This window comes from Polyergus mexicanus, unplaced genomic scaffold (assembly GCF_030449975.1).
Source record: "Polyergus mexicanus isolate NDT 795.1 unplaced genomic scaffold, iyPolMexi1.0 SCAF_25, whole genome shotgun sequence".
NCBI lineage: Eukaryota > Metazoa > Arthropoda > Insecta > Hymenoptera > Formicidae > Polyergus > Polyergus mexicanus.
The window spans coordinates 4,872,054-4,883,953 of NW_027223345.1; the positions used below are offsets into that span (position 1 = coordinate 4,872,054).

Below are 11,900 nucleotides of genomic sequence, written 5' to 3' on the forward strand. Positions count from 1 at the left end.
GGCCTTCTTAGAGATCTCTTTGACGTAAGCGAAAAAAAAAAACTCGGCAAGAATGAAAACGGCGGCATCAGATTATAGTGTTTCTTAAAATAGTTTGGATTATGAATAGTGCAAAACCATTCCATATTACATCAAGCAATTATATGTGTTATACATATAGTAGAAAATATGGAGGCAATAATATGCAAAAAATATGTATGTAAATATAAACAAACCTATGTAGAATTTTTATTTCTAAGTTCACTGTCGTGGCGTGTTAACCCAAAATGTATGCATTAGTAAGTGGATAACACGTTCAGAAATAAGTTCAAAACTTGAAATAAAAATCAAACTATTAATGATTTACGGCGTTTTTTAAACAATCTGTACAACTTGCATTAATATAATTTAGCTTCGATGTTACTATTTCAAAGTCAAGTGAATGCCGCTTGTCACGATTAAATATATATTTCAATATTAGATATAATTTATTTGAACAACAATTAAATACATGTTTCAAATATATCAATTTAAACAAAATTTTTTTCAAGCGATAATTATCACAATATTATGATCAGTATTTCTCTTTTATATTATAACAAAAGATGCGCTAGAAATTCGTAAATTAATTTAATAATATTCGTATTGCAAAATGTCAAAACTCAATATCATTGCACAAGTGGTTGAGTAAATAAAAGCCCTCGATCATTTAATTTCAATTAATTTTCAATTTGAGGATATACAAAGTCGACGAGGATGATAAAATTAACGGCAATTAGCGACAATTAGCGGTATCATGTGCCTCGTATCTTAGACGATTGAGAAAGCGTGCAGCTTGCACGCAACGCAGATACGGACAAGAAAGTTTTACGTAGCTGCGGGACAAACATCGATGGAAATCGAATGATGCGGAACAGGCACCTGCGTGGGTACAAGCAATTACGTATGAATAACTTCGACGAAAAAGTAGCCGTTGCGATCACATGTCTCTGATCTTATCGACACGGTGTCGCACGCATTGCCGAAGGTCCTATAGGACCGGTATATGACGATGCACAATTATCAATAATTGAGAAATTTTTTTTCGCGAGCATAATTCAATATAACGAGCCGGCGCGCTCATTAATTTGATATTACAAGCGCTGTCCCCCAACTCCCGTTATTATATTGCCGCACACAGGACCATTAACCTCTTTTCGCGACATACAATTTATGGCTTTTTTTTTTATTTTTTTTTTAGTTGCTCCGCAAATTTTGGAAACGAGTGTTCCGGTCAGATGTGTCTTTTTCAAGATGCTGACCCAAATTATTCAATATATATATAAACAAGAAAATATACAATATAATATCGCATTATATATTCATATTCATTAAGTAACAATTGATTGATAATAAACTGTACATATATATATGTCTTTATATTAGATTAAAGCAATTATGCACAACTGTTAAGATTTGTGTGACAGCTGATATAGTATATAAGACTTGATATAGTACTTCTATTCTCTTATTTTATTTTATTAAAATTGTAAACAAATTTATATTCTATGATTCCGTGAATCAAACCCTTAGAGAATTTTCCTTGAAGTTATATAACTCTTATTTAATAAAAAATAATTATCTTTTGTTTATATATAATAATTATCTTTTGTTTATAATTTTGAATAAATTTTAAGAATATTAAAAATTATAAATACTCTCTTAAATTTAATAGCAAATACTTTCATCGTATACTCTATATAAAATAATGTAAATAATATATATATATATATATATACATACTAGAATCTTTCTTCAAAAAAGTAATATTTGTCATTCATGTCATAATAATGAAAGAAAAAATATTTCTCTGACATGATTAATCAAGAAATATTAACATAAATAATTATATTCATATATTGCAATTAACATAAATAATTATACATATATATTGTATAAAAAGTGTGAAATAGTTTATATTATAAAAATTTCTATGCCATGATTAATCAAAAAATATTAACATAAATAATTAATATACATTGTGTAAAAAGTGTAAAATATAGTATATATTATAATAAAGAGTATATACACACAAGGAAATTATTGTTTAAAAAAGATTGTAAATAATTATTAATCAGTTTGAACATAATACTGTTACTTTCTGCTCCATACTGTACAGATAGAGAGAGATATCAGTATCTCATCAATATCAAAGATAAAATATCAATTACTATTATCATCATCAAACGTAAAACACAGACACTTCAAAATTATCAAAAATATCGTGTGGACATAGGTAATAAGAGATAAGGATCAATGAAAATATAATTTAAAAAAGATTATAGAGCAATATAAATCACATATGCTTCATTTACTAGAGCATACAAACATATATATCCACAGGATAATTTGAGAAACATAATTCAGATTCTGACGAACCTAAAGTCACGAGTGCCGGTTTCTCGCGGCATATATCGCCGCGGCTTCCTTTCTCTGCTACTTTAGTTGTCTTTTTTCTCTCTACCCATTCGTTCTCTCGATGCGTCAACCAACCCTCGGGTCGCATACCATCTCTCAGCCATGTGAGAAATGACCTTTATGAATCGCCGCAGCAAGTGTCGCGATAATTGAACCTTGTAACATTTTATCTTTGCTGCCGTACAATAGTACTACCGATAATTAAACCTCTAATATATTTAGTCTACCAAAAAATATCATTTATAAAAAAATATTAACGTTGAAACGAGATTTATGCATTTAAAAAAATATGAGAAAATATTATGTAGGTTGATAGTTGTGTGTAGTATTCGACATAGTTTTTTACTAATAATGAAAACTATCAGCGAATTTACACATTTTCTGATATAAATTCAAATATTTTATCTATATCATATGTCTATATATTATTTAGTTTAGGAGAATCATTCAATGCCAAAAAAAGTTTAATTATATTACAATTAAAAGTTCTATATTTTGTTACATAAGATGATTTTTATTTAGGATCGTTCAATCGTTTAATTTGTGTTATTCTCGGCAATATCCGGCTTCGAGGAACTAAATATAAATAAATAAAAATAAAACAGCTCCGAGTCATAGAAATCGTAGATAATTAGATAATTAGAATATATAGAAACGATTGCGAAATCGAGAGAACGAAAGGCGGGAGTAATAGTTCAAATGAGTGATTCGCAAAAGGCGAATCAGCAGCAGATTAATTATACGCTTACCTTATCAAACCGTTGTCCTTATGCTTGCCGATAAGAAACGTCAGCACGCTATCGGTCATTTGATTAGCCCACGGTGGTTTCACCCAGATCAAATTCTTGAGATGACCCGCGTACACTGCAGGCAAAATCCAATTCTCGATGCTGATCTCGCTGAAAAAGTATAGAAAATATAAATATTCGAAATATTTACGCCTGAAATTGCTTTAGTAAAAAGCTTATAAACTAAACGGCGTATTTTTTTTCTTTTCGTATTTTCTCTCTCTCTCTCTCTCTCTCTCTCTCTCTCTCTCTCTCTCTCTCTCTCTCTCTCTCTCTCTCTCTCTCTCTCTCTCTTACAAGACAGACTATTCGCGATTTTAATACAGCATCTATTACATCTTCATTTTCACGTAAAACGCAACAATATGAACAAATTGTTTCGCATCCTATACAGATACAATGACATTTACCTGTTACATTGCAATATTATTATATTTACTGCATTAATCAATTTAATTGCACCATCAATTAACGTTCGATCACGACACGAGCATAAATTTAAACGAATACGTTTAGCCATAACGTTTTCATCAGTGTTACAAACAATCAAATATATTCGCACGTTGGTACCATTGAATTTGAACTCGCGCGAATTTCAAAATTAAAATTTATCCAAATAAATTTGCATATGTATTGCTTCGTACTAACTGCATGATTGGCTGACTTTTTGTGCATGTTACACGTTCATCTAGATAGTTGTGTGCAGTAAATAAACACAGTAGTAACCACCTTTAATAAATATATCTCAATTTTTATCGTAATCATCTTTAATAAATAATATCAATACGCACACACATTATATTATATTCAATCGAAAAAGTCAACCGTTACATATCTTCGCATATTTTTTGCATAAAGTTAAATTATATAAGACAGTTGATTATTCCACACACAAATAAAAAGATGAAATTATTATACGTACTTGAACAATTGATTTTTATCCCAGACCGTATCGGCCGGCATCTCTTTGGGTATCAGCATATCGGGATGCGAATCCAGATGTACGAAGGTGTTGTTTTCGAAGGGCAGGTGCTTTGACCCCACACACCGATATACGAACGGCAGAACCTGATAATATAAACACGACGCATAGAGAAAATATTCGTTGGAAAACTAAAACTCTCGCGGTCTCGCGTTCGCGTGTCGCGTGCAAATTAATGGACTCGTCTAAACTCGTCTAAACTCGTCTAATAGTATCGTGTGAAGTTTGCTTTCGCTTGAAGTTCGCTCGAATAATCGATTCTTGATGAGCTAGTGAATTTTTGTGCATCTAAACTCAAGAGCTACGAAAAATCGATTTAAATCCCTATCTTATTTCGCGTTTACCTAGTTATCTTTGCAATACAATACTCATTTACGAATAAATTTATAAATAAAAGAGCGTGTTTATAACTAAATTAGATTTTTATATATAAATCTTTCATAAAAAATAAAGAATAAAAATATATTATTTTACTATTGCGATTGATAATTTCTCATATTCTTTTTGAAGGATATAAAATCATGGAAAAATTAAATATTTATGAAATTAATATTAATCAATTCTTTAAAAAATATATGTTACGGTCGTGTTCCAAAATACACTGCCAATTCTGAAAATCTATAATTCATGTAACGTATATTATAGATTTTCGATACTGGCAGTGAATTTTGAAATACAGCCTATATATAAAAATATGAAAAACTAACCTGCATACATTTTATACATAATTGTATGTGCGGATATAGAACGAATATATAATAGATAAATAGATATAGAGTGTGTTTGTTTCGTTATATTAGTAGATTATTTACGCAGTTATTAGATACTTTCTTGATTTCTAAGACAATCTTTTATATATACACACTTGTACATATTGTTACATACGACCGCGAATTTCGGAGCTGCGCTACTAACGTTACTAGGTCACTGCGCATGCGCTACACGACGCGGCGTCGTCCTACAGCGCATTCCGCTTGATGCTCCCGAATGCTACAAATGCTACTGCATTGTACGCTTCAATAGAACATGGGGTCCAAGTTGGACCGTTCAGAATCGTGCCACGAATACCTCGAAATATTTGTAGCGTCGATTGGAATGCAGCTTAAGGCACGTTAAGTAAACAAACGTGAGAACGGCATGCGACGTGCGATACGCCCGCTATTCGAATATACCCACCTCGTCGTGATCCTCGACCACGTAGATCGGTGTTCTCTTGAAGTACTTGCGTACGAACGACATATCTCGTAATCGCCGAGTACGCTAATTTGACGAACCGATTATAACGGGATTACGATGATGCTAGACCGATAGGACCGCACGGGTTAAACGATCGATTTTCTAATTAACGCCAACGCAACGACAACGAACGCGACGACACTCGAATCGCGGACACGCGGAGGACTGCTTCGCGCGAAAACACGTGGTCACCGACTGAAGTTTGCTCTTAGGCGCGCGGCTCAAACGATCATTTCGCGAATAAAGGGACAGGGGCACCGCACCGGACAAGGGCTTACTCTAAATTTCTCACGAGACGAGTTTCGTAAGGTGGTTCTCTTTTTTTTTTCTTTCTTTCTTTCTTTCTCTTTCTCGTGTCTAGCCTAACCCCCTTCCCCCGTCCCCCTAAGTATGAGGACTTCTTGGAAACCTGATCCTTTCAACTCACAGCCGGTATACGGCGAATGAATGTCCTAGAGTATCAATTGACGTGGATAAATTTATCCTGACATATCGGGAGATATTTAACAAACTTTTTACTAATAAATTCTATTTTCAATTTATTATATATATATATATATATATATATATATATATATATATAATTATGTATATAAATAAACTGCAGCTGATTAGATAAACATTTATTATGTGCATTCAACTATTAATAAATTCAAGCCATTATAAAACAACATTCATACATAAAAAAGATATTTATTTATATACAGGAAAAAAAATCAATTGTCTTGTGAATTATTCAATATGCAACAATGCAAAAATATATCGCGCACATATGATAATGCATGTTAACAAATATCGCTATCAATTCCTATAGAAAAATAATTTATATGTTAAATTATCTTTATTATTAGCAAATTGACACATATTCGATCGATAAAACTAATATACAAGATTCGATCGCAAAAGATCAATCTAATTGCATAACCGTAGGTCGCGAATCGATAGGAGAAAAGGTTACCTCCGGCACAATTTACGTTTCACATGATGCGTGTTAAGTATCAACGATGCGTGACCTTTCGATCGATTCACATGTCATTCTTTGCCGTCACAACATGATCATAAATACATTCGTGAGAAAAGATAATTCGACAAAAATTCGCCTGCGATGTACGTCGTGTATATATATATATATATATATATATATAAATCTCTTTTTTTCTTTTTAATAACTTATTTAATTTCTTATCATATTTTATTTAATTAGTTCAATTCCGTGCGCGATCATTGATCGTATGAAGTCCAGTTTTCGAACATTTGCGACTTATAAATCTGTAAATGCAACTGATCTGTTTGCATTCGCAACGATGATAAAAAGTTGTCAATATCAGTTTCATATGAAGAAACATCGTTTGTTAAATTATCATCTAGCCTATGAATATTCGAATTTTTTGGACAATAATCGATCTCTGGTTCCCAATATTCTGGTACACTATTAGACTGTATTGTTTTTCTCTCGTGTGTGCAAGAAGGGTTGGAACTGGCAAACATATGTTCGTTCCACTGATGGGCATCGTTTTGATTTGGTAAGCAGGTTTGCTCTCTTCTTGTATCTAGATTATAGTTTAAATTAGAATATGAGGCTCGCGGATGAAAGCGTTCCGCAGCAGAATTCGATGAATATTCATCATTATGAAACTTCACATGTTTATTAAATTTATTATGTGAATTGTTCATACTATTATATAGAATATTATTTGTTTGTACGGGTATATATCTAGTTTGAAAGTTCTTTGAAACTTCTTTATCATACATAATATCCTTTTTACTGGTTTTTTCTTTAGGACTATTACTGGGTGCTATTTCCTGCTGTTTGTTGGATACAACTTTACTAGCGCTTGAATATGTAATACCTTCATGGAATGATTTAAATGATGATTTGCTTGTAGTGCTGCATATACTTTGATTATCTTCTTCATTCATTAACTTATCTAGTTGAAACAACAGTTCATCATCATCCTTTGAATCTTCTTTATTTGCAAGAATTTCTTCATTTCTATTGGAGATCGTATTAGTAATATTATAGTTCTTATCATGTATTTCGTGGTCTTTTTGATCGACAGTTATAACTTCATTAGAGTAAGCCTCTTGCATTTTCTTTGAACTTCTTTTTGAATTATTCTTGTTTATTACATATATTTCTGGAGAATCCATTTCAGCAATCTTCTGATGTTGAATTGTATTATTATCCTCATTTTTTAAAGAAACCGACTTCTGAGACACTTGTACACATTCCATCAATTCACTATTTTTTTCTGAAGAAACCTTTTCAAACACTTGTATATTTTCTGTTAATATACCATTTCTTTCTGAAGAATCCAGCTTTTCAGACAATTGTAAATATTCCATTAATTTATCGTCTTTTAAATCTCTTTTTGCTGCTTCTTCAGTAAGAAATGCCTTCATCTCCGAAAATGACAAATTTTGATCTTTTATTTTCTTAATCAAATCGTATTTTTCAGTTTCACTCAAAAATGCTATATAATCTATTATTTCTAATAATTTTTCATTGGGATTGCGATATGTACTAAAATACTGTAATGCCTTGCGATATTCTTCGATCTCAGAGCTTGATATCATTAGATTTGGCATATGTTCATCAATATTTATACTATAAGGAAAATGTGCGTCAAATTTAGTTGTCACTGTACAGTGACAGCTTTTAAAATCTTCTATCTCTTTATACATATCTAACAAATTATTATTTGAATTATATCCTGAATATATATAAGTATCCTGTATTTCTTCATCATTACGAAGTTGTGGAAAAATACATAAAAAAGCCCGTTTCTGTATATTAAGAAAAATCTTTAAAGCAGAAAAATGTTCTTCGTATACTAGCTTATGAACAGAATCTGTCATGTCTTTGTATGTATTATTTAATAAACTAATTTCGAGATCAAGTAATTCTTTCCAATTGGAAGCTATTTTCAAAAAAGATTCCTCATCATTTATACAATTGTCTTCGCCATTAATTTCTTTAGCATGTATTAATAAGTAGTCGTTTAATTCTTTCCACGTTTGATTATCCTCACTAATATCCAATTCACTTATAGATGATTGCAACGTGTGCATTAAAGTAAGATCTTTCATAGAACATGTATTCTGAGAAACATTTGTAGAAATTTTTTCATTATTATCCATTTTATCATCATTTTCTTCTTCTTCATTGATTGAGGGAGCTTTTATATATTGCATGATCTTTTCAATCTCAACATTTCCTTTTTTATAATCCTCTATATTTGGTACTTCAAACACAACATTTTCATTTAATTTTTCCATAAGGGAAGGATTATCTGGGTCAGGAGTTATTTTAAACTTATATCCGTTTCCTGATCTAGCTGAGTCTACATTTAATAAATCTTCATGCTCTTCTCCAGAAATTTTAACTCCGGTAGATTCTACAGTTGATATCTCTTTACGCTTTTCAGATTGTTGGAGATTGATTCTTCCTTGAATTTTTTCTTGAACATTATGTTGAAATAATGAACTAATTTTTATCTTCTCATTTATATCAGTTCTTCTTGACTTTATACGTAAATTATTAGACACAGTCTTACTATGTTTCTTGTTTTTTAGTGAAATACAGGTATTAGGTTTTTCATTTAATTTCATTTTAATATTATTTGTAATATTATTCTCTGATGATGGTATACCATCGAATGGTGTGTCGCACTTTGATGAGACACTTTCACATTTGTCATATTTCACAATAGTAATATTTGCAACATTATTTTCTGATGATGACTTATCATTGACTCCTATATTCATGGACGAGATGCTTTGACATTTTTCATGTTTCACAGTAGAAATACTCGTAACATTATTTTCTGATGATGATGCATCATTAACTGCTGAAGATATTGACATAGGTATCACTATAGGTGCACCATTTTCAGATTTTAGAAATGTGTTATCAATGTTTATGTTGCTCGTCTCAGACTTTGAATAAATTTTCTCAAATACTGTAATATCATCGGCCCAAACATCTTCTGCATAATTAGAATTAAGTTTGAACAGATAAAAGTTTGGTCCACCAATCGAAGTTAATAATTGTCTAAATAACGGAAGTTCGCTTTCAGAAATAATGGTGATAGAAATTCCATGAGACCCATAGCGACCAGCTCTTCCAATTCTATGTAAATACGTCGCCGAATTTTTAGGTACATCAAAATTTATAACCATATTAACATTTTCCACATCTATACCCCTTGCGGTTAGATCCGTGGACACCATAATTCTACATTCGCAATTCCTTAACTTTTCAATCGTCTCCAATCTTTTAGCCATGTCTTGATTTCCAATAATATATAAAGATGAGAAACCCATAGAATTAATTTTATTGCTGATTGATTGAGCTCTAAAGAAACACAAATAGCAGAATAAATAGCTATCATATATTAAATATAAAAAAATTAAATAATCATTAAAACAAATTAATTTATACATACCGTGATTGATAATTCATAAAGACTAAACTTTGCTTAAATGGAATCTTCGTAAAAATTTTCACTAACTCATCCACTTTTATTTGTACCTGAAAATATAACAAGCAGTGTATAGAAAATCCATTTGTTAATAAGATAAAAGCTAGTTGTTCAAATCTTGCGGTAAATGAAAAACCTGTTTCATGATATTGGGATGTGCAGGAACCACAGCCACAAATTGTTTGATTCCAATCAAAATTGGTGCATCAAGATCTGGTGATGTTAACACTGGAGAAGACATGTATGTTTGCACAAATGTTTCTAAATCTCCAGGATAAGTAGCACTCGAAGCTATAACTTGCTTATTGCACGGTAGCTTAGAAAATATATAACTATAGAAAATAATTAATATTATTGTAATTTCAGTAATCTTTAAGTTACTAATAATAAATTTAATTGAATGCACTGATGCAAGTTAAAACTTAACATGCACTAATCTAGATATAAAAACAATTATTTTAATTGAGGGGTGAAAAAATATTAAAGATATATATTCCACTAAGTAATAATGATAAGTTATACTGAGCATTTCATACCATTTGTTACATATACATCTTTATCTCAATATGTTTACAATATTTAACATGCATCAATGCAAACTCGTTGCACTCAATGCATAAGTTTAATTAAAATTTTATACTAACTTGATATCTGTTTGAAAATTAATTTCCATTAACTTGTCTGCTTCATCAAGAACAAACAACCTGATATTTGAAACTGTAAGCAATCTCCTTTCAATTAAGTGTTTAACTCTGCCTGGAGCACCAACAGCTATATGGCATTTGCTTAGCTTCTTCTTATCTTCTTCTATCGATATGCCTCCCACAAAATATTCAATCTTTAATCCTGAAACAAAAATAATTAATAAGCAATATATAATTGGCAAAGATGGAGAAATAGGTTTCTGTAAAAAAAAATAAAAAACCAATTTCAGTAACTGCATATACCTTTTATTTTTGAACCTATTGCTTGAAGAACATGAGATATTTGAATAGAAATCTCCCTGGTAGGTGCTATTATTAAAACTTGTGGGATTGATATTTCAATATCTAATGTTTCAAGAGCAATTACACCAAATACGATGGTTTTTCCAGTTCCTGATTTTGCACGTATTATCAGATCTGCAAACCATCATTATTTTTAGTATATAAATGTCAATCTCTATATTATTAAAAAAAAAAATACATATGTATATACATATATATATATATATATATATTGTTAGTACCGAATCCACAACGCCCTAATGGAATGGCTTTCAACTGAATGGGAGATGGTCGTTGAAATCCAGCAGCTGTTAACCCATCCAAAATATCATCTGGAAAACCCATTTGAAAAAATACAACATCTTCTTGTATCTTTACGTCTCTTGTTCGAGGTATTTTGCTTAAATCGTGTGCATTGTATTGAGCCATTTTCTACCTAAATATGGAAATCTACATAAACAAAAATCCATATATTAAAAATATATAATACTGTATCAAATATAAACAAATAATTAAAATATGAGCAAGAGCATTTCTTTTTATAAACTTAGTTATATATTACTCTACAAGTTTGATAATTAAAAATTTTGCTTCGTTAAATTCCCTTTAGAAAGAACGTTAATAATGCATTAAAGAACAACATGACATAATATCACATATTCAAAAAGTAGACAATTATTAATAAAACAAACTTGAGAGCCGGTTTGTTCTTATTTATTTCTTGTAACACGCGTAACGTCTCTATGCTTTCTTTTATAACTTTGAGATCGCATAAGCTACATTTTCAGAAAACACAACAGCTGACTGAGCTGATTAATCGCTTTGAATCGCCTTTTGGAAAACGGATTTGATTGATAGATCTAAAAATATTTACGCAATTACGCAGAGAGATTAAGATGCGTTCGAAAATCGAGCGTTTAATTGATCAATCAGGACAAAAAGAATAGAGATTTCCTGATTGGTCAATTCAATGCTATCCTACTCCATA

At 30.9% G+C, this 11,900-nt stretch overlaps 2 protein-coding genes across 3 annotated transcripts in view; both read right to left on the reverse strand.

Moving 5' to 3' along the window:
* Positions 1-5,853, reverse strand: part of Mesr6 (misexpression suppressor of ras 6) — a 570,073-nt gene extending 564,220 nt beyond the window's left edge. Inside the window, exons 1-3 of the mRNA XM_070313825.1 lie at positions 5,383-5,853; positions 4,147-4,292; positions 3,186-3,335 (exon numbers count right to left, since the gene is read on the reverse strand). Coding sequence (XP_070169926.1) covers positions 3,186-3,335; positions 4,147-4,292; positions 5,383-5,445 — 359 coding nt within the window. The 5' untranslated portion in view covers positions 5,446-5,853. The remainder of the gene's footprint in view (positions 1-3,185; positions 3,336-4,146; positions 4,293-5,382) is intronic.
* Positions 5,854-6,095: 242 nt separating this feature from the next.
* LOC138943193 (uncharacterized) lies at positions 6,096-11,780 on the reverse strand. Of its 2 annotated transcripts, none has more exons than XM_070313785.1 (7): positions 11,605-11,780; positions 11,155-11,348; positions 10,874-11,047; positions 10,571-10,772; positions 10,063-10,258; positions 9,891-9,976; positions 6,096-9,799 (listed from the first exon to the last, which is right to left on the reverse strand). In XM_070313785.1, the coding sequence occupies exons 2-7, from the start codon at positions 11,339-11,341 to the stop codon at positions 6,664-6,666; spliced, it is 3,981 nt and encodes a 1,326-aa protein (XP_070169886.1). In that variant the 5' UTR covers positions 11,342-11,348; positions 11,605-11,780; the 3' UTR covers positions 6,096-6,663. The 2 variants fall into 2 exon arrangements, with proteins under 2 accessions (XP_070169886.1, XP_070169885.1); XM_070313784.1 differs by having other exon boundaries at positions 11,155-11,362.
* Between the last annotated feature and the right edge of the window lie 120 nt (positions 11,781-11,900).